This window comes from Capra hircus, chromosome 14 (assembly GCF_001704415.2).
Source record: "Capra hircus breed San Clemente chromosome 14, ASM170441v1, whole genome shotgun sequence".
NCBI classification, from domain to species: domain Eukaryota; kingdom Metazoa; phylum Chordata; class Mammalia; order Artiodactyla; family Bovidae; genus Capra; species Capra hircus.
Window position 1 is genome coordinate 650,722 of NC_030821.1, and position 24,070 is coordinate 674,791.

At 43.6% G+C, this 24,070-nt stretch overlaps 1 protein-coding gene across 4 annotated transcripts in view; it reads right to left on the reverse strand.

Moving 5' to 3' along the window:
* The window catches only part of COL14A1 (collagen type XIV alpha 1 chain), a 227,420-nt gene that overhangs the window by 161,026 nt on the left and 42,324 nt on the right, over positions 1–24,070 (reverse strand). For all 4 annotated transcript variants that reach the window (XM_018058141.1, XM_018058140.1, XM_018058142.1 and 1 more), the window contains exons 6-9: positions 9,820–9,975; positions 8,738–8,857; positions 6,709–6,873; positions 3,429–3,590 (exon numbers count right to left, since the gene is read on the reverse strand). In XM_018058141.1, the coding sequence (XP_017913630.1) occupies positions 3,429–3,590; positions 6,709–6,873; positions 8,738–8,857; positions 9,820–9,975 (603 nt within the window). The remainder of the gene's footprint in view (positions 1–3,428; positions 3,591–6,708; positions 6,874–8,737; positions 8,858–9,819; positions 9,976–24,070) is intronic.

Genomic DNA, 24,070 nt, shown 5'->3' on the forward strand with positions numbered 1-24,070 from the left:
GTTTCCCGGGGTTCCTTTCGCCTCGTGTATCTCAAAGACAGAGCTAAGGAATCCAGCCGCCTAGAAACACAAGCAAATACAGACAGAAACAGTCCAGCGAAGCCTGCTCTCTCTCGGCAAAGGACCAGGAGAGGAGCAGCCCGCCAAGACGAAAAGCTTTAGGCAACAACTGCTCTAGTCTAGAAAAACACCATAGGAAAAAAACCACTGTGGCCCCATCCCACCTGTGCCAACCCAGGTCAAGTGGAAGCCAAGACCCCACCCTTCCTGACTGTAACAGGGGCCTGCGTTTACCCTGGTCCCATCACACAGCCAGGGTGATGGGGGAAAGATCAAGGAGGGAGGAGATAACTGTCCCTTACAGACGGTGACAAACACCCCACCTCAGCCGGCGTGTGGTATCCACAGAGACCATGAGAAGAGCTGGACCCCAACATCCAGACCTACCAAGGTCATCGGATACGAGCATACAGAAACACGGATAGATCTGCCCACACCAGCAATAAAAACGGGAGCACCACCACCATTACAAACACAGCTAAGATTCCTCAAAATAAAATCAAATACTAAAAGTGAGCGGAACAGAATCTATACAGAAATTATATCCTGAAAACTACAAAGTGCTGATGGAACTCAAAGGCTATCCAAACAAGTGAAAGGATTTGACATGGGTGTGGACTGAATGAATCAACAGATTAAAGATGTCAGTTCTTCCCAAGTTGGTAATTGATAATTGAGGATCGATTTAATGCAACTTCCATCAAAGTCCCAACAAGATATTTTGTAGAATAAAAATCATTCTGATATTTAGATTAGATAACTATATAAATTATACAGTATATTGTATAAATATTACTCTAATATTCATATGGGATATAAGGAAGCATAGTAGCAAAAACAAGTTTGTAAAAGGATATTCAAATGAGAGAACTCAGCCTATTCAATCTCAAGACTCATTATGCAGCTACGGTGAATCAAGACTGTATGATACTAGAACAGGGTTACACACATAAATAGATGGAACCATAAAGAACCCAGATTTAGACACGTGCAAATCTGCCCAACTGCTACTGGACAAAGCCGCGGGTAACTCAACAGCAGAAATGCAGCCTTTTTAGCAAGCAGTGTTAGAACCTTAAACTAAACTTCAAATCCTTTACAAAGAATTAACTTTAAATGTGAAATACAAAACTTTCTGAAAAAATACTAAAAAGGAAACTCTTTGGGATTTAAGGTCAGGTAAAGAGTTCTTAGACTTGACACCAAAAGCACTAATCCTAAAATGAAAAACTGATAAACTGGACCTCATCAAAATTAAAACCTTTTGTTCCGCAAATGACCTTGTTAAAGAGATGAAAAGGTAAGCTACAAATTGGCAGAAAATATGAACAAACCGCCTGTCTAAGAGTGGACTATCAGCTTCCCTGGTGGCTTAGACAGTAAAGAATCTGCCTGCTAGGCAGGAGACCTGGGTTCGATCCGTGAGTCAGGAACATCCCCTGGAGAAGGGAATGGCTGCCCCCTCCAGCATTCCTGCCTGGAGAACCCCAGAGACAGGGAGGCTGGTGGGCTACAGGCCACAGGGTTGCAAAGAGTCGGACACGAATGAGCGACTAACACACTTATTGTTATCAAACCACATATCTACACATACCTAACAACGGATCATTATCTAGGAGATAAAGAATTCTCAAATCTCAAAAGTTAAAAGCTAACACACACAAAAAAAACACCCCCAAAATGAGTCCAATTAGAAAGTGGGCAAAAGATATGAACAGACATTCGGGATATACAGAGGCAAAACAGCACATGAAATGTGCGTTAACACATGCATACAGGATCTAGCAAAATACTGATGAACCTATTTGCAGGGACGGAATGGAGAGACAGAGGCAGAGAAAGGATTTGTGGACACAGTGGGCAAGGGAGAGGCTGGGACGACTGGAGCAGTGGCCCCAGCACACCCCCGGGGTGAGACCAGGCAGGTGAGGAGCTGCTGTACCGGGAACCTGTCTGGGCCCCAGGACAACCTGGAGGGCGGGGAGGCGAGGGAGGTCAGGGTGGAGAAGTGAGCACAGTCAAGGCTGACTTGCACTGCTGAATGGCAGAAACCAACACAAAGTGGTAAAGAAATTTTAAAAATATTTGAATCTTTAAAAATAGGGGGAAAAAAAGGCATAGGAAAGATGTTCAACTTCCTTAGCCATCAGGAAAATGAACATTAAAACCACAATGAGATTGCACTCAATGCCTATCAGAATGGCCAAAGTAAAAAACTGTAACAGCAAAGGTTAGAGACAAGCATAGAAGCAGGATCACTTACACGGTGCTCGCGGGAATGCTGAGCGCTGCAGCCGCAGCGGAGGACAGTCTGGCAGTCTCTTAGGCTAGACTACACTGAACACGGAATGTGAGGAAGCAGCGGCACTCCCGAGCACCCTCCCAGAAAACTGAAAACTTATGTTCATACAAGAACCTACACATGAATGTTCATAGTAGCTTTTTTTTTTTTTTTTTTTTGGCAACAGCCAAAAATGGAAAGAATTCAGATGTCTTTCGATGTGTGACTGGTTAAGCAAACTGTGGTGCGTCCATAACATGAAACGTGAGGCAGCAATACAAGCAAGAGCTATGGACACAGGCAACAGCTTGGAGGAACCTCCAGGAAATCACCCTGAGTGGAAACACCAATTCCCAAAGTTTACATACTCTGTAATTCCGTTTATTTAGCATTTCCAAAATGACAAGCATTTAGAGAGGGAGAACAGATTCAAGCTGGCCAGGGGTTAGGAAGAGGCTGGGCAGGGAGGGAATACGGCTGGAGCAGGACAGTAGAAGTGATCCCGCCACAGGAACATTCTGTATCTTGACTCGAGCAGTGTGAATTTCCTGCCTGTGACATAACACTGCGGCTCTGTGTCACCATTGAGAGAAACACTGAGATATCACAAACTCTTTATACGCTATTTCTTACAACTTCCTGTGGGGGTTTAATCATCTCAAAGTCCAACATTTAAGTAAAACAAAGAAGCATGGCGGTCTACATGCAGCAGCATGGAAACAACTATCCAGTGATTTAAAGTAACCCCACCCCCACCCCCCATATATCCCTTGTCTACTCTGATGACCGAGCCTGGAAGCGCACAGCGCTGCTGGGGAAGTCAGGATGGCGCCCCGAGGGATGCCCAGGGGCAGAGGTCCGGGGGCAGAGGTTGAGGGGGGGTGGGGGGGGCAGAGGTCCGGGGGCAGAGGTCGGGGGGCGGGGGGGGGGGCAGAGGTCCGGGGGCAGAGGTCGGGGGGGGTCGGGGGCGGGTCAGGGGGCGGTCAGAGGTCCGGGGGCAGAGGTCGGGGGGGCGGGGGGGGGGGGCAGGGGTCCGGGGGCAGAGGTGGGGGTGGGCGGGGGCGGGGGGGGGCAGAGGTCCACGTACCTTTGATCTCGCGGTCCTGCTCCTCCACCCTGGAGCACACGGTCCTCGTGAGGCTCTCCACCACCGTGTGCATCAGGTCAAACTCCGCCACGTTGTACACGTGCGTGCTGTCCGGCTCGGAGGCGATCTCCTGCAGCTCCTTCTCGTCCGCGTTTTTCACCCCTGCGTTAGGGACGACAGGGAGGGTCCCCACGGTCAGGCCGCCCGGGAGGCGCGGCCGGGTCCTCCTAGTCACCGGTACTCCGCGCTGCGACCCGCCTTTCCGCACCCCGACCAAAGCACTTTTTCTCGCAAGAGGCACGTGTCCAGGCAGATTGTTTCTTAAAAGTCCCTTTCAAATGATTAAATTTTTTCTTTATTTGGACATGGACACACCGCCTTACTTACTTAGTCAGTCGGTTATTTTGGGCACTGGGCCCTGGTTGCTGCGCGCGGGCTTTCCCTGCCGTGGACAGCGCAGCCCACGCCCGAGCTGGCACATGGGCTTCTCTGGTTGTGGAGAGTGGAGCCCACGCCCGAGCTGGCACACGGCCCGGTCAGCCCACTGGTGCCCAGGCCTAGGCACATGGCGCGTATCTGCGGGGCTCAGTGTCCTGGGGCATGCAGAATCTTCCCCGACCGCGGATCAACCCCGGCTTCCCCTGGTCGGGCTCCACTTGGTGCCCAGGCCCTAGGCACATGGCGCCAGTATCTGCAGCCCGGGGCTCAGTGTCCTGGGGCATGCAGAATCTTCCCCGACCGCGGATCAACCCCGCGTCCGCGACACTGGCAGCTGGACTCTTATCCACTGCACCCCCAGAGAAGTCCCCAGATTACTAACTCTTAACTTTCCTCAGCCCATCTTGGCCTTCTGTGGTGGCTCAGACAGTAAAGAATCTGCCTGCAATGCAGGAGACCCAGGTTTTGGAGGATGTATTGATGAAACTGACTTCTGTCTTTCACAAACGTTGCAGAAGCAATGGAAATTAAACCAGTCCTCTACACTATCAGAACCTCAGGCTTAAATTTCTACAAACATTAGCTTACTTAAACTGAGACAGAAAACCCTTGCCCTTCGTGGGATTTTCGGTCTATCACAGCTGTGGATGCTGATGATAAGGTGTTCTTCCCGCGCCCCAAGCAGGCCAGTGTTTTCTGCATAGTAACACATTTAATCCTCACAGTCAGTCCTGTGAGTTGGGCGTCACTGTTTCTCCCATTTTACAGATAAGTAAGCTGATGAGAGGTTGATTCACTTGCTCAAGGAAACACGGCCAGTAAGTATACAGCAAGGGCTCCACTCAGGCAATCTGGATCCAAAGTCATATGCCCTTAATGACCCTATCAAGCTGCACCTCCGAAGATGACATGTATCACGGTGGAAACTAGAAAAAAGGGGAGACTTCCCCAGCAGTCCTCCAGCCTTGCAGTGCCAGGGATGTGAGTTTGATCCCTGGACGGGGAAATAAGAGCCCATATCCCACGGGGTTTGCCCCAAATTTAAAATAAGTAAATAAAACAGTCAATTGATAAAAAATAAATTTTAAAAGGTTCTTTTAAAAAGTGAAAAAGACACAAGGTTGGGTTTCATGAGTGTAAATGTAGATTTCTCTTCTCCAGGAGAAGGAAAGTTTCTTTAAAAATCCTTGTCACTGCAATTATCTACGGATGTTAAAAACAGGTAAGAGGGAAGCAAGGAAGAGAGATTACCTGAGGCAGCGGTAATTACTACTTAGATGCCTGGCCTAGTGCCATTTAATTTATCTGACAGCTTCACCAGACTGAGTAACAAAGCGTCAATTGTTTCCGAACTACTTGCTTCAGGAGGTTATAAGAAAATGAACACTGCTGATTTCCAGGTAATTCCCAGAGAAAAAGAGAGAAAAATTCCAAATCACAACTGAATGAGTTCACTTTAACTCATCCATTCGTTATTAACGAGACCACGGAATGGAGAGTAAGCACATAAATTAATCCCCTTTCAGTGTAAGTCTTCCGTAGGGGCTGTTGTTGAACAAAAGTACAGCAAAATTAAAAATAAAAATTAAAGCAAATCTCCCTGATGTTCCTTGACTGAAAGACTTCTACAATAGCGTCTAAAATGCACTGCTGGGTCTGTGTCTACAATAATAAGATAACCCCATGCATGCTGAAGCAATGAGCTTAATGCCAATAAGGCTTCTCAAAGCATTCAGTTAGAACCAAGTCTGGATTCATTTAAAAATAGAGACAATAAGCCCCAAATCCCTCTCTCTCCCACCTTTCCAAACAAAACAGTTTCACTGTTGTAAAGAGCATGGAAGAGCGGGGAAACGGTCCTCATGACTTGGAAGGCATTTGTTTTGGAAGGATTTATCTTGCTCATCTGTACGCTCCATCACCCACCACAACGCCTGCCATCAGCAAACAAGCAAATACTTCTCCAGTGAAACATTCCATGAGCCATACTTTGAGTGGCAAATCTAGAAATGAGTCCGAGGAATTGTTTCTTTTTTTTTCCAGTCTCTGCTAAATAGAAGGCCTTCCTATCACCAAAGACACTGTAAACAATCTAATCAAGAGCAAAGCTGCATCAGCTCAACATCACGCAGTTATTCTGCGTCTACCATGTGTGTCCTCCCACATACCTATACTTACAGAGGGTTATTTTCAAAGAAATAAGCCTGCACGTCTGTGACTGTGCTTTCTTAGCTGCAAGACCCCAATCTTGATTGCTTTCTCTCTGCACCATCAGAGAAGAGATGGCTATTAAGTGATTCGAAAGAGAAAAGTCTTGACTAATTAAAGGGTAACAATTATGGACCTGACCTTTGCACTTTATGGTTTTCACACCACTTCACATGTGGTGTCTCAGCCTAGAGATTCTCACACGGTAAGATCCTTCAGCTCCACCACTTCCATTTTTAATGTGAGGAAGTCAGACTCAGATCACACGACTGGTTATGAGTAGAGCCAACGGGGTGGAGAGGGAAGGGATAAGTCGGCAGAGTTGTATATACATACATACAATAGATAACTAATAAGGGCCTACTCTATACAGGGAACTCTACTCAACACTCTGTAATGACCTGCATGGGGAAAGAATCTAAAAATCGGTGGATAAACAGGCATAACTGACTCACCTTACCGTACACAAGAAACTAACGCAGCCTTGTAAATCAACTAAACCCTAATACATTTTTTTAAAAAAAGACTCAAAAGCGCTCAGGTCTCTCGGCTTTCAGTGAACTGCGTTATATACAGCTTTAAGTGGTTGGGTGTCCATGTCCGTTGTTGAAACAAGACCATAATTAACACGTACCTATGGCAAACAGCTCTACACCGGACTCACGAAGGTTTCTGGATGGTGGAATAATATCATCTTGGGACTTTCCGTCTGTGATTAAAATGCCAATTTTGGACACTCCAGTCCTTGCTCCCGCTTCCGGTTTAAAACTGTTTTCAAAAATGTAATTCAAAGCAAGACCTAGGAGAAAACAAGAAAAAATAAAGACAAGCCAACCATTTCAAATAAAAAGGCTTTCAAGTCTCCAAACGTAATCACAAGATGAGAAAGAAGAGTTTTTATTAGATGTGAACTTTTATCTTCATTTTTACAATGAACTATTCTTTAACGAATCTGATGAAACACTAAAATCCACCAAAACAGAGGTGATAAAAATTCTGAATCCTGCATCATTTCAGAAACTAGTATTTATAAAGAACAATGGATTCCTAGACAATGAATGCTGACAGGTTTGCATATGAGAAATCTTCACCTTGGGACTTCCTTGGTGGTCTCATGGTTAAGACTTCCAATGCAGCGGGTGTGAGTTTGATCCCTGGTTGGGGAACTAAGACCCTACATGCCACATGGCACAGCCAAAAAAACAAATCAATAAAACTTAAAAAAAAGAAAAGAAAATCTAAACCATAATTTACAACAAACCAAGAATACCCTCACAGAAGCAACTGTCCCGAATATTATGGCTACACGTTCCATTTTGTTCATGGTGCTCTAGAGAAACGACAGATTCTCTGCCTTATGGGGGCAGAAGGGGGGATCTAAAGTGGCAACTGGACTCCTGGCTTTTGAGTGCGACATTCTTCACCCCCCAAAAGTAAGAAACGCTGAGTAATGTTATGCGATTCGTGCTTAATACAGTTTTGTTGTATTAACAAAAAACTTGTTAGACTACACCTCAAACTGGCAAAGTAATGATCAGGATTTCAGTGGCTTATTTAAAATTCAACGACAGCGTCTCTATTGTTTAAACTGACCATCCACATTGTGGGTCTATAGAAGAAAATAGCACGTAAGGGTTAAAACCTGTGATGATGCTTTGCGGTTGGAAGTGAAAGCGAAAGTGGCTCAGTCGTGTCCAGCTTTGGGACCCCATGGACTCTACAGTCCATGGAATTCTCCAGGCCAGAATACTGGAGTGAGTAGCCTTATCCCTCCTCTAGGGGATCTTCACAACCCAGGGATCGAACCCGGGTCTCCTGCACTGCGGGCGGATTCTTGACCAGCTGAGCCACGAGCCAAGCCTTTGGAGTTGGGCCGTGGATAACTGCAATATAGATGCTCTTACATTACAGTAATTCCTTGGTATCCACAGAAGGGTTGGTTCTAGGACCCCCCACAACACCCAAACCCACAGATGCCCAGGTCCCTTTCGTAAAATGGCATAGTATCTGCATGTAACCTATGTCATTCACTCTGAGCCATCTCTAGATTACTTATAATAACTAATACAATAGAAATGTTATGTAAATAGTTACTAGCATGTGACACATTCAAGGTCTGCTTTCAGGAACTTTCTGGAACTTTTTTCCCACACGTCTGATCCCTGGTTGGTCAAAGCTGCAGATGCTAAGGGCTGACTATACTCATTTATCAAAAGAGCTGGTGAGCCAAAGCTCCATAAATATTTTCATGATAACTATTGATTGCAGAGTAAGGGCAAAGAAATTATTTTCCTTGAAAAATTAGGTAGGAATTTATTTTTATTTAATTGACAGGGTGACTGGAGGAGAAAACGGGTAAAAAAAAGAAAGGAAAATGAATTGAAAAGGGTTAAGACAGCTACTAAGGCTGGCAGCGTCAAGCACTGCTGGGTACTCTTCCAGCTCAACCGAGCCCTTCCTGGGACATCACATTTGTGGAGCAGAAGGGGTGAGGTTTCTGCAGGTAACTTCTAATGTGAGTTAGAGAAAAGAGCCATCTAAAAACTTGAAAGGCCAGCTTGCTTTAAAAATACTATGCTAAGACATACGCAGTGACAAAACGAAGTAATAAAACTTCTTTGGCAAGACACGCTGCCAGAAATGTGGACTGAACAAAAACATACCCGTCAGCGTATTTCCTCCCTTGTATGGTAGGTTTCGGACAGCTTCGATCACCTCGTCTTTTGTGTTAAAGGCATTCAAGTGCCACTCTATTCTGGGGTCACCACTATACTGCGCCAGACCTGGAAAAGAAAGACGAGAAAGCCCACCCAGCAGTGATGGGTTACTTCAAGGTCCAGTGGACCATTCAAGAGACTAGAGTGATGAAGGGCCCGATATTTTTTGAGGAGGGGTGGGGTGGCTAAGTTTTGCAACATTTTTTTCCTCTGCCTCCCTGAGAAATTTCAAAGTGAGTTCCTGACCTCAATTTAAAGAATTTCAACATACCTGAGGCTGATGGAATGTATACATTTTCCAGACATCTAGAAGTAGGCACCCAATCAGGTACTTAGCATTCTTTAAAAGTCTGATCATGTTTGTAGATAAAAGATGTATTTAATTTTTTTAATTGAGGTAATATTGATACCAGCTTATACAACCTCATACAAGCTTCATGTGTGACATTATATTTTGACTTCTGTATACACTATAGTTTGTATTTTGTTTTTATTCCCAAAGAAAAGAGTTTCCTTAAGGGCTATTTAGAAGTGAAACTAGGAGACCTTATATAATAAAGTGGATATATTTCTCAAAGATTTAAAACTTTTTTGTTGTTTTTTATCACAACAAGAATTTGGCAAAAGTTATCTCACACAATAAAACTTTTTCCAATTGTTGATTAAACATTTCACTTGATTAACTGCTTTTTAAATAAAATTTTACCTGATGAATTCTTAAACCAATAGTAACCTTTAAATTATTTAAAATTATTATTAATAATAAAATAATTATTATTGTTAGAGAAGATTTTGGCTCTCCAGAAAAATTAAAATATGTTCAATAATTAATTGAGTGACATTGTCACAGCAAAAATTAGCAGAAATAAATATTTATTGATGCAAACTTGCCCTTTTGGGAACATTCCTATAGTTAAACCTAAAATTCTGAAAAACCTTTGGTAGAGAATCTTTGAAATTTCCTAAGAAGCTTCCTGGTAGTTTCACACTAGGAGCCGATGCTGTTAATTAAAAAAAAAAAGATGCACCAATTCGTGTCTTCTCAGAGCCCACGTCGAATGCTGTAACCAGGTTTTCCAAAAAAGATCGAACCAGTCTGAAGTTGAATCTTCCAATACTCCATGAACCATCGACCAGGATTACAATATCAGCAATAGCCGGAGTTTGACAGAAAAATTTCACTTCTGCAAAGTATAGACCAAAAAGCACCCGTGTTACTGTTGGAACTTTTAAAAGAATGAGTCTATTTTAATGTCTTTCAGGCAACTTGGTGCTAAGAATACAATAAAGTTCCGATTAAAGCAACCATATTTTTATGACCCTTCTTTTAAATGCATTTTCACCAGGGGAGAAAAAAATATGGTAATACCTGGCAACCAAGCCAATGTTCTGGAAATAGTTAGCAAACACTGGCGGGTTCACAGCACACTGGGAACTCGAGCCTTCTGCATATTTGAAAAAGCACTGTCTGTGCAAGAGCATCCAGCTTTGGGTTTTAGTGTGCAGATTCTTTCCAGGAAAGATCTCAGCAACACCCATGCAGGAGGGTCAGCAGGGATGGGAAGGCGGCCAGGAAGCAGAGCACGGCTCTCCTGCTCTGATAAGTCTGACCGAGAGGAAGCGATAAGAGAAAAAAACACGGGCTTCCTGGATTCAAGGAAAAGTCAGGGCCATTTAATCTCAGAAAGACACGCAGACTTGTGCTAAAACAGGAAGGGTTTGTGGAAGAAGAAAGTTGGAAGAGCTCAAGAATTTCTCCCAATTCAAATCCTTTTACATATTGTGTCCATGTGACTATAAGATTTTATCCCTAGAATTCACTCCAGTACTTCATTTACTTAAATCAAGCTTCAGAATACGGACTGAGAAAAGGATGCCCAGTGGCTGGACTGGCAGCACCCTGAGCTTTGCCCTCAGGGCAAGTCTAAGCCCAAGAGATTGAGGGCAAGATGCAAAGGGCAAGCAAAAGTCTTCACAACAAAGATGGCGCTTGTGTGCTATAAGGTAAGTCTGCGCTGGATGAGGTGAAAACCACCCCTTACAAAGTGAAAATACTAGAATATTCTTAATGTGTTTAAGAATCCTTAAAAATGTCACAATGCTGTCAGTATCTTTAGAAGCTTTGCTCTGTACTGTAATTTGTGTTTCCCAAAGAACGGCTTCAGTCCAGTCGCTCAGTCGTGTCCAACTCTTTGCAACCCCATGGACTGCAGCACGCCAGGCCTCCATGTCCATCACCAACTCCCAGAGTTCACTCAAACTCATGTCCATCGAGTTGGTGATGCCATCCAGCCATCTCATCCTCTGTCATCTCCTTTTCCTGCTGCCCCCAATCCCTCCCAGCATTAGGGTCTTTTCCAATGAGTCAACTCTTTGTATGAGGTGGCCAAAGTACTGGAGTTTCAGCTTTAGCATCGTTCCTTCCAAAGAACACCCAGGACTGATCTCCTTTAGAATGGACTGGTTGGATCTCCTTGCAGTTTAAGGGACTCTCAAGAGTCTTCTCCAACACCACAGTTCAAAAGCATCAATTCTTCGGCGCTCAGCTTTCTTCACAGTCCAGCTCTCACATCTATACATGACCACTGGAAAAACCATAGCCTTGACTAGACAGACCTTTGTTGGCAAAGTAAAGTCTTTTATTTTGCTGATTTTTCACGTTAGGACTGGAAATCACGAATATTTTGTGTGAGTGTATATGTGCGTGTATGTCCATGTCAACATTTTGAAATATTAAAATGACAATAAGACAAAAATTAAAATATAATATATGTAATGAAAAACAAAATAAAGAAGTCTTCATGAATAAATTGAGTATGTTTTTTCCTGGGGGGCAAACAGTTGCCCATTATGGTTAGGGTGAGCAGCTTCACACGCAGCTCTCTATCTACAGGCCACAGTTAGTAAAAGGATCTTGTGGGTTTTTTTTTTTTTTTTTCCATTTTCGTGGAATACCTAGATCCTTTTACCAGATGAGGAAAACATGTATTTGCCAAGGAAATACTCAGATGCTGATTATGTAAGCTAAACAATATAGCTCAACCCAAAGTTTATATATTACAGTTTTGAGCACCAAATCTCTCTTCTTTAATAGCCAAATACAAAATCACTACTAACTTAAGAGTCAGTCCTCTGTACCACACTGAAATATTCTAAAACAGAACAATGTAAGAAGTCATGAGATAGAGATTAGTTTGTGTTTTGGAAATAATCAGAGAAAAATTAAAGTCTTAAGAAGCTTTAAGAATCTATGCCCCTCACTTTTCATGGGGAAACTTTCCTGAAATGAAAAGTAGTTTTCTTTTTATTCCAAAATTATTGGAGATCTTATTTTTCTTTTTAACTAAAAAATAATAATAATAATTGTTTGGGTACATTGTAGATAGGGTCTTAGAGAAACTTAAGCAGTTTCTCTGCTTATTTGGAAGAGGACTATTAATACTGGTGTTTTCCATTTTAAAATTGTTTCCAATAAAAGCGCACTGTTAATTTAGCTCATTCAAGTTATTTTGACTTGGAGATAAAAATTCTAGCTATCTCCAAATAAGATATAAAATCAATTGAATAGAAATTAGAAGATTGACATATCTAATGATATTAAAATTTGTAAGCTGTTCATCAAAAAACACCTTGAATAATATAAAAAGATAAGCTACAACTGGGAAAAGATATGTGCAATATAAAAAACTGAAAAAGAATCCACATGAAGAATACATAAAAAAATGAGTAGATACGTAAGAGAATGGGAGATATATACATAAGGTTAATAAGTGAAAAAAGAGAATGTTTAACTATACTGGTGATCACGGTAATAAAAAAAATCAAGATCACAATGAGGTACAATTTGTGTACACTCAGATGCAAAAATAATAAATTTAATACTGTTTATGATTACTCGAAAGATAATGAAATACTTAGGGATATACTTACAACATGTGCAAGACCTGTGTGGTGAAAGGCACACTACTGATAGAAGAAGGCGAAGGAGGTGTCAGCGAGTGGCGAGGTCTACCATACTCACGGGCAGGAAGACTGGCACGGCAGAGGTGCCAGCCACCCCGGGCTGATCGACAGGTTTAATGCCATTCCTATCAAAATTCCAGGAAAGGTGTTTTTTAAGGCATAGACAAGCTTATTCTAAAATTTACATAAGAAGGCACAGACCCTAGAATAGTTAAGACTCTCGATGAAGAATTATGCGGAAAGAATCATTTTACCAGACATTAAGACTGCTTACTATATTTAACTCGCAGGTATCTCAGAGAGATAGACACATACATAAGTGAAAAAGAGAAAAGCCAAAATCAGACCCGTACAAATATGCTGAACAATATGATTTTAAACCTAAATGTGATTTAAAAATCATACAGTGACTTAATACCAACATTCAAAAGTACTTCAACAGATGGTGTTGGAACAATCAATACGCACGCAAAAGAAAGAAAAAGAAAAAGAAAACTTGACCTAGACTCGATACTTTGTACCAAAATTAATTCAAAGCAGATCATCAATTCAGAGGTACAAAAGTGAAATCATAAAGCTTTTAGTAAAATATTAGGACAAAGTCGTTGGAATGTATGGCTCAAAGAAGAGTTTCTTAGCATTAATACCTAAAGTACAAACACAGAAAAAGAAAATTTGATCCACTGGACTCCATCAATATAAAATATTTTGCTGTGTGAAAGCTCATGTGAAGATGAACAGACAAGCTATAGCTAGGATATCTGTAAACCACACATTCAACAAAGGATTAGTATCTAGACTATATAAAGAAACCGCAAAACTCGCTAGTAAATAAAACCAAACAATCCAATCAGCAAATGGGTAAAATCTGAACAAATATTTCATCAAAGATATGCCATCTGTATACCTTGTTCAGATGGCAAATAAGCACATGAAAAGGTGTTCGACATCATTGGCTCTCAGGTAAATACAGACTGAAATCACATTAAACTTCACTATACACACCTGTCCAAACGGCTAAAACAAAACACAGTGATAATAACAAATGCTGGCAAGGAGGTAGAGAAATGGTCCCACTCACACACTGCTCACGGGACCATAAAATGGCATAACCACTCAGAAAACAGTCTGGCAGTTTCTTTTAAAAGTATACACAGAAATTCCCTGGCAGTCCAGTGGTTAAGAGGATGCCTGCCATTACAGGAGACACGGGTTCAATTCCCTGTCTGGGAAGATTCCACACGCTGCAGGGCAGCTAAGCTCGTGCGCCAGAGCTGCTGAAGCCAGCGGCCCGAGGCCTGCGCTCGGAAACCAGAGGAACCCCAGCAAGGGAGGCCCACAGACCCCCCTGCAGCGAGAGAAAGCCACGCAGAGCAAGAGTGACCCAGAGCAGCCAAGAATAAAACACAATCGTGTACGTGAAATCACCATGCAACCCAGCGATTACACTCAAGGATACTGATTCCAGAGCAGTGAAAACTAACGCTCACACAAATAACTGTGCGCGAATGCTCACGGCAAGTGATTCACGACAACCCCAAACGGAAATTAGTCCAATTTACCATTTTAAATAAGAATAAACTCTCCTTACCTTCAATATTGTATTTAAAATTAAAGCAAAGGAGCAGAGGAAATGAACTTGAACTGTATTTTAATTCAGTTCTTGGCTTAATGTGAACTTGAGCTAAAATGCAATTCTGAAAATACAGACAGTACCAAAAAAAGGTAGACAGCTGATCACAACTGAAGGAAAGTACCCAATACATGGGCTAGTGGTGGCGCTTGGTGATTTAGTCACTAAATCATGTCTGACTCTTGCGACCCCGTGGACTTTAGCCCGCCAGGCTCCTCGGTCCCTGGGATTCACCAGGCAAGACTACTGGAGTGGGTTGCCATGCCCTCTGCCAGGGGATCTTCCCGACCCAGAAATCGAACCTGGGTCTCTTGCATTGCAGGCAGATTCTTTACCGACTGAGCTACAAGGGCTACATCACAAATAAAAACAATACCAAATGTCTCCGTTTGACTCAGAAGAAACAATTCCCATTATGTTCAACACCTGCCAGAGGTGCCTGATGAGGCCGGAAGAAACTAACAATTCTGTACCTGGAAGTCATGTCTATCATGAGCCCTCGATGCTCACCTGCTCAGTCCCCACAACAGCTCTACAAGACACGCGTCATTATTATCAATCCCATTTGCGGCTGGAAAGTAGGAAATACATGGGCTGTGTGATTTGCCCAGAGTACCACCCAGGGCAGAGGCAAAGCGTTGATCTGAACCCAGGTAATACATGAATCCCAGTGGCTCAAATGGTAAAGAATCTGCCTGCAACACAGGAGGCCCAGGTTCAATCCCTGGGTTGGGAAGATCCCTAGAGGAGGAAATGGCAACCCCCTCCAATACCCTGGCCTGGAGAATCCCAGGGACAGAGGAGGCAGGCAGGCTGTGGTCCGTGGAGTCACAAGAGTTGGACACAACTTGGCTACTAAACCACCACCACCACCACACCGACTTCAGCAGTGTGCCCATCACATCAGTTTAGAAAGCAGGGGACAGTCTCTAACACAAGCCTGTGTCCCCACACCACTTGCCCCTGCTGCGGCCACAGTTAGCATGTGCCACTTGCAAGCGTCACTGTCCAGAACTTTCTTCTCTCCCAAATGAATGCACTTAGCACTCAGTTCAGTTCAGTTCAGTTGCTCAGTCGTGTCCGACTCTTTGCGACCCCATGAATTGCAGCACGCCAGGCCTCCCTGTCCATCACCAACTCCCGGAGTTCACTCAGACTCACGTCCATTGAGTCAGTGACGCCATCCAGCCATCTCATCCTCTGTCGTCCCCTTCTCCTGCCCCCAATCCCTCCCAGCATCAGAGTCTCTTCCAAAGAGCACTTAAGTAGCCCACATAAAAAGTGTCCCTTTCACAATAATTTTACACCAATTGTACTGTGTTACTGACATCACGAGAAAATTTGATGTTGAGAATACAAGTTAATTCAGGGAGTTTGAATTAGTATAAAATCAGTCTACACAAAACCTATGTATATTAATTTCATATTAACTAATTTCCTGTATGAAATACATTTATTTATTTAAAATGTATTTATTTAATATCGACTATATCCCAAACCCTATTCTGAGCAGCCAGGAATACAATTAAATTCCTACCTTCCAGCAGTTTAAATTCTTGATGAGAGAAAACAGACTAACAGAACAAAATAATCTCATATTTTTAAGAGCTTTATAGAAATAAGCAGAATGACGTACAGAGTAGTGGAATGGGGGGGGTGGAAGTGTTACTTTAGTTAGAATGGTATGAAATTACCAAATTTAACCATTTCTTTTTAGAGTGTTCCTTTTGCTCTAATGACATAAAATTAAAGATCCAGCTATGGCTCATATAGAAATATTTACAATGATTTTACGGAGAAGGGTATTCACCAACTCTTTAAAATTGAAAGGGGAGAATTAACAGAAGCCGCTTTTTCCTGCCAGGTAAACTCCTATTCATCCTTCAAAACCCAGGTTCCACTTCATCCACTCCAAGAAGCTCTTGCAGCCGTCCTCAGATGGGATTCATTACCTCCTCCTCTTGACGGCCTCTGCATTAGTACACATGGTTTATTGTACTCAGAACGCCAGGCTATTATAATTGTTTCCATTTCTATCTCTCTGACTACACTGAACTCCCTGAGAAGTGAGGGATTTGTGCCTTATACTTTTATGGCATTTGTCTGGCTGACGTCTTGGCACATAGTACACTAATAAATGTAAACCGTGCTGAATTGTCTTGTTAAAAAGAATTCCTCTTTTCATATAATTCATACACACAGTAGAGCACTAGAAAAACAGACCACGATGGCTCACTTAAATGCGGTCTTTCCTCTTGCCCTGACGAACTACCACACTGGAAAACCAGCCTGTGGTTATTCAGAGATCAGGGTGATTGCAGCATGCTTGCTTGTCTTCCTTGATATTAATATTTTCCGATGCCAGAGGTAAAGCTAAAAGAAAGGGGAGCAGGAGCTGTTTTTATTCACATTAGCGTAGTATGCACTCAGAAAATCTCATGATCATTTTCACCATGACTGGTCTGATTCGCTTAGTGCCTCCCAATCATTTTTCTTGATGAAATATCTGGCTAAGCCATTCATTAACCAAGACATCTGATGGAAAACTGTGGCCACACAGAGCTTTTTCACATAAATCTCCAGTAAGGTTGAACTCAAGTTTCCAAATCAAGAGTTGCTTCCAAGACTGACTTGAAGTTAGTTTTTTTTTTTTTTTAAGAGTTAACAGCATTTTAACAGAGTTTTGCCAAGAGAACACACTAGTCATAGCAAACACCCTCTTCCAACAACATAAGAGAAGACTCTACACATGGACATCACCAGATGGTCAACACCGAAATCAGATTGATTATATTCTTTGCAGCCAAAGATGGAGAAGCTCTACATGGTCAGCAAAATCAAGACGGGGAGCTGACTGTGGCTCAGATCATGAGCTCCTTATTGCCAAATTCAAACTTAAATTGAAGAAAGTACAGAAAACCACTAGACCATTCAGGTATGACCTAAATCCCTTACGATTATAAAGTGGAAGTAAGAAATTGATTTAAGCGACTAGATCTGATAGATAGAGTGCCTGATGAACTATGGATGGAGGTTCCTGACATTGTACAGGAGACAGGGATCAAGACCATCCCCAAGAAAAAGAAATGCAAAAAGGCAAAATTGCTGTTTGAGGAGGGCTTACAAAGAGCTGTGAAAAGAAGAGAAGTGAAAAGTAAAGGAGAAAAAGAAAGATATAAGCATCTGAATGCAGAGTTCCAAAGACTACCAAGGAAAGATAAGAAAGCCTTCCTCAGTGATTAGTGCAAAGAAATAGAGGAAAACAATAGAAAGGGAAAGACTAGAGATCTCTTCAACAGAATTAGAGATAACAAGGGAAGATTTAATGCAAAGATGGGCTCGATAAAGGACAGAAATGGTATGGACCTAACAGAAGCAGGAGATATTAAGAAAAGGTGGCAAGAATACACAGAACTACACAAAAAAGATCTTCATGACCCAGATAATCACGATGGTGTGATCATTCACCTAAGCCTGGCATCCTGGAATGTGAAGTCAACTGGGTCTTAGGAAGCATCACTATGAACAAAGCTAGTAGAGGTGATGGAATTCCAGTGGAGCTATTTCAAATCCTGAGAGATGATGCTGTGAAAGTGCTGCTCTCAATATGCCAGTGAATTTGCAAAACTCAGCAGCGGCCACAGCACTGGAAAAGGTCAGTTTTCATTCCAATCCCAACAAAAGTCAAGGCCAAAGAATGTTCAAACTACTGTACAACTGCACTCATCTCACACACTAGTAAAGTAATGCTCAAAATTCTCCACACCAGGCTTCAGCAACCATGAACTATGAACTTCCAGATGTTCAAGCTGGATTTAGTAAAGGCAGAGGAACCAGAGATCAAATTGCCAACATGCATTGGATCATCGAAAAAGCAAGAGAGTTCCAGAAAAACATCTACTTTTGCTTTTATTGACTATGCCAAAGCCTTTGACTGTGTGGATCACAATAAACTGTGGAAAATTCTGAGAGAGATGGGAATACCAGACCACCTGACCTGCCTCTTGAGAAACCTATATGCAGGTCAGGAAGCAACAGTTAGAACTGGACATGGAACAACAGACTGGTTCCAAATAGGAAAAGGAGTACGTCAAGGCTGTATATTGTCACCCTGCTATTTAACTTATATGCAGTGTACATCATGAGAAATGCAGGACTGGATGAAGCACAAGCTGGAATCAAGATTGCTGGGAGAAATATCAATAACCTCAGATACGCAGATGACACCACCCTTATGGCAGAAAGTGAAGAAGAACTAAAGAGCCTCTTGATGAACGTGAAAGAGGAGAGCGAAAACCTGGCTTAAAGTTCAACATTCAGAAAACGAAGATCATGGCATCCGGTCCCATCACTTCATGGGAAATAGATAGTGAAACAGTGGAAACAGTGTCAGACTTTATTTTTTTGAGCTCCAAAATCACTGCAGATGGTGATTGTAGCCGTGAAGTTAAAAGACGCTTACTCCATGGAAGAAAAGTTATGACCAACCTAGATAGCATATTCAAAAGCAGAGACATTACTTTGCCGACTAAGGTCCGTCTAGTCAAGGCTATGGTTTTTCCTGTGGTCATGTATGAATGTGAGAGTTGGACTGTGAAGAAGGCTGAGCGCCAAAGAATTGATGCTCTTGAACTGTAGTGTTGGAGAAGACTCTTGAGAGTCCCTTGGACAGCAAGGAGATCCAACCAGTCCATCCTAAAGGAAATCAGTCCAGAATACTCATTGGAAGGACTGATGCTGAAGCTGAAACTCCAATACTTTGGCCACCTGATGCGAAGAACTGACTCACTGGAAAAGACCCTGATGCTGGGAAAGATTGAAGTGGGAGAAGGGGACGACCGAGGATGAGATGGCTGGATGGCATCACTGACTCGATGGACATGAGTCTGAGTGAACTCCGGGAGTTGGTGATGGACAGGGAGGCCTGGCGTGCTGCGATTCATGGGGTTGCAATGAGTGGGACACAACTGAGCGACTGAACTGACTGAGCCCATACATGCAGGATTGTGTATGAGCTGATCAGCTTTACCCTCCCCTGCTCAGTAAGCATTACACTCTATCCTAAGCAACTTGATTATTTTTAAAAATTTTTTCTAAAAGCGTGATTAGGAAAATAAGAAGAGGAGACAGGACTGGAGGCAAGGAAGGGGAAGGGGGAGACATTCTTCAGGCTCTCCACGGCTGTTGAGAATCCGAGGAATCGGGAAGGCAGAGAATGAAACTCAAAATGAAATGCCAATGAAGCTAAGGTCCATCTAGTCTAGGCTATGGTTTTTCCACTGGTCATGTATGGATGTGAGAGTTGGACTATAAAGAAAGCTGAGCACTGAAGAATTGATGCTTCTGAACTGTGGTGTTGGAGAAGACTCTTGAGGGTCCCTTGGACTGCAAGGAGATCCAACCAGTCCATCCAAATGAAATCAGTCCAGAATACTCATTGGAAGGACTGATGCTGAAGCTGAAACTCCAATACTTTGGCCACCTGATGTGAAGAACTGACTCACTGGAAAAGACCCTGATGCTTGGAAAGACTGAAGGTGGGAGAAGGGGATGACAGAGTGGATGGCATCACCGACTCAGTGGACATGAGCTTGAGTGAGCTCTGGGAGTTGGTGATGGACGGGGAGGCCTGGCGTGCTGCAGTCCATGGGGCTGCAAAGAGTTGGACACGACTGAGTGACTGAACTGACAGCATTTTATATTTGCTAAGAGCTCGGTGGTTCAGAGGGAGATTTCAGTACATTGGCATATTCTGATTCTCACAGCATTCTAGTGGGGAGCCATGAGGGTGTTTAATTTTCAGAAAATGAAACTGAAGTTCAGAGAGACAAGTGGATAGCTCAGTGGTTACAATGGAAAAGCCAGGATGAGACCCCGGGTCTAGTCAATGCCTCTTCCATCACACTAGGCTACCAGCAACATAGAAGATGGCCTCATATAACGCAAATGAGTGGCCACTGGTTACCTGTCATATTAACGTTGTAAGCTGTCCATCTACCAGAAGAGGAACGAGGGTTCATTTCAATTGCGTTCAGAGTTGACATTAATCAGAGTGAGCTAGGTGCTCATTTAGCCCAGTCTTACTGGAGACATACCTTTCAAAGCACCTGTGACAGATGACTCCCCTATCTAAAACACACTCCCCATCACCCTCTTTCCTTATTCTGTTTTATTTCTCTTTGCAGAACTTCTTATTTCCTAGAAATACACAAGTGTGATGGTGAATTTTATGTGTCAACTTGACAGGTCCATGGGGTGCCCAGACATTGGATCAAATATTATCCAGAGATTGTTAGGGAGGGTGTTTCTGGATGAGATGAATGTTTGAATCCACAGACTGAGCAAAGCGGATTGCCTTCCCAAAGGTAGCTGGTCCTTGTGCAGTTGATTAAAGAGCTGAACAGAACAGAAAGGAGCCTCTTCTGACTGCCTTGATTGGAACATCAGGCTCAAAGCTGACACGAGCCTTTCCTGGGTCTCGAGCCTGCAAGGTCTCAGGGGGGAGCGGACAGCAGTAGCTCTCCTGGGCCTCCAGCTTTGCGGACCGCAGATCTGAGGGCTGCTCAGACTCCACAAGTGTGTGAACCAATTCCTCCTGGGCCTCCAGCTTGCAGACCGCAGATCTGAGGACTCCTCAGACTCCACAAGCATGTAAACAAATTCCTCCTGGGCCTCCAGCTTTGCGGACCGCAGATCTGAGGACTCCTCAGACTCCACAAGCGTGTGAACCAATTCCTCCTGGGCCTCCAGCTTGCGGACCGCAGATCTGAGGACTCCGCAGACTCCACAAGCGTGTGAACCAATTTCTCCCGGGCCTCCAGCTTGTGGACCGCAGATCTGAGGACTCCGCAGACTCTGCAAGCGTGTGAACCAACTCCTCCTGATGAATCGCTGTCTGTGTTTAGACACATCCCACTGGCCCTGCTGCTCTGGAGAGCCCTAACACTTATAGTTATTGATCGACTGGCTGATTGCAGCAGACGCTTTTCACGGCTTCCTTTTTTTTTTCCAATAATAAAAAGCCCTTCCACTGAGTGACTGCTTTCCTCAGGTGATCTGCATATGTCTTTTCCATTTAAGCCTGATATTATCCTACAAGACAGGTGTTTCTTTTCACCGCATTGAAAAAGGAAGGTTAAGTAACTAGAAAGGTTAAATAACTTGCCTTTCATCACACGTGGAGCAGATAAAACAGCTGGAATCCAATCTAGGACTGACTCCAAAGCCTGAGAGACTTAGCTGTTGTGCTACTCAACTCCTATGACAGAAGAAAAGTATTTGAAACAGAGAAAGAATGAAATAACAGGGAGGAGGGGTAGGGAAAGAGGGACGGAGGGAGGGAGAGAGAGAAGGAAGGGAAGGAAGAGAGAAAGGAGGGGAGAAAGGATGCGAGGCGGGAGGGGAAGATGGCTAAGCTGTGCCTTCAGAGACAGCTCGAGGTCACGGTCATGCTTGCCTGTCCTGCGTGCAAGCCGGGGAGCATCACGCCACGACGACTTGCAGGCGTGTGAAGCCCCATCCCCGACCCACAGCAAGCGGACACTTCAGCTGTCACTCAGATCTCTGCATCTTAACAGCAACTGACAATCCTGCCAATACCGCGCTTACCACGTCTCTCCTCCGCTCGCAGACTGGAAGGGGCTGTCTTCAAATATCTGAAGGGCTGTCATGCAGAGCGGGGCTAGGAGTGTCCTAAATGCCCACAAGCAGACAGATTTCAACTCATGAAAGAGCTTTCCCTTTTTAAAAATTTTATCTGTGGCCGGGTCTTCCTGCCGCTCCGGCCGTTCTCTAGCCGCGGTGCGGGGCTTCTCGTCGCCGAGCAAGGGCTGGAGGTGCCCGGTTTCAGGAGCAGCGGCTCGCGGGCTCCGGGACACAGACCCAGGAGCTGCGGTGCCCGGGCTTACCTCCTCCAAGGCATGTGGGATCTTCCTGGCTCAGGGACCAAACCCGTGTCTCCTGCACTGACAGGCAGATTCTTTACCACTGCGCCACCAGCGAAGCCCAGGAAGGAACTTTCTAATAGTCGAGGCTTTCGCAGATCACAGCCTCAGAAACAGGGAGAGCTCTGTCCATGACGGTGGGTGCCGGTCAACCCTCAACCGCACGGCTGGAGAGCCTTCCCTGTCCTCTCAATGGGCTGAACTACATGGATCTCAAAGTTACCCTCCAACTCCAAATTTTAAGTTAATTTCTTTCCTTCCCTATCTACCAAACTAAGCCTGAGCTGTTCACCGGGCTCTCCATATGTCAGCTCCGCTCAACCCGTCAATACTGGTTCCTCACCTCATCCCAGTACAAGGAGCCTTCTTTCCCCAGCATTATCCTCGTCTCTGAGACCTCTGACTGACTTACCCTCTGCACCCCCTGCTATTTCTCCCTATCTAACCTCTCCAAGCTCTCCCTACCGCAAGATACCTAAAAGAGGTTTTATTTCCTTCAAAAACATATATGATCCTTTTAAAATACTTTTAGATAAAATCGGTTCTCAAATTTTATTTGTATGATGACTCATCTGGTTATTTCCTGACTTTCGAATTTTAATGCTGACCCGAGAGACTATTTTGTCTGATCACTTCTATTTAAATACAAAACCTATTCGGGAACGGGTGTACATTCACAAGCGTTTTCAGCTCTGTATATAATATCACGTGATTTGGCTTTATTTACTTTAGTTGTTCAAGGTTATTTTCTGAGAACATGCAATAACTCATTCACCCCTGTTATTCCAATTCACCAATAACAAACAGACCCTGACATTTCACAATGTCTCAGGCTGAAACACCTGCTTTGACACCATCAGCCCTGCAGGTATAGAAATGAGATATTTAATAGAAAATTCTCAGACAAGAAGGAAGGTATCAGTCAGACAAGCCCAAGCACTGGTACGGGATAGGCCTCTGCCAAAGCTTGTAACGGTGCTCACAGCTGTCAAATACCTGAGCCAACGCACGATGTGCTACAAGCTCTTTTACAAACGAGGACATCTGAAAGCCTGGTGCATTTAAGGTTTTAAGGAAAGTGCATTTAAGGTGCATTTAAGGAAGAGCTACAAAACATCCTGCTGTTGTTCAGTTGCTAAGCCGTGTCCAACCCTTTGTCTGTGATGCCATCCAGCCGTCTCATCCTCTGCTGTCCCCTTCTCCTCCCACCTTCCATCTTTCCCAGCATCAGGGTCTTTTCCAATGAGTCAGCTCTTCGCATCAGGTGCACAAAGTATCGGAGCTTTGGCTTCAGTCCTTCCAATGAATATTCAGGACTGATTCACTTTAGGATGGACTGCTTGGATCTCCTTGCAGTGCAAGGGACTCTCAAGAGTCTTCCCAGCATATATATATATAAAATATATATTTTACCACTGGACAATTCACAGGTTAAGAGCGATAAAATTTGCCGGAAGACAACAGAAAAGTTATCAAAAATCCTTTAAAAATGTCAAGAGTGGTTGAATTAAAAATAAATCTGAAAAAAGACTGGTTGGGCATAAGGGAACTTGGGGCAGACAGGAGCGCTCTTGCTAGGAGAACCTCAGCCCCTCGCCCTGAGGGAAACCTTTCAGTTTTATGCACAGGTGTAATGTCCTTGGCAGGTATTCAATGATTATTTTCTGAATGACTGATTCTGTTTTATGCTTTTTTGAGTTCCTAAGAACATGAATTATAATGCTTCACAGCAAAGCAAAA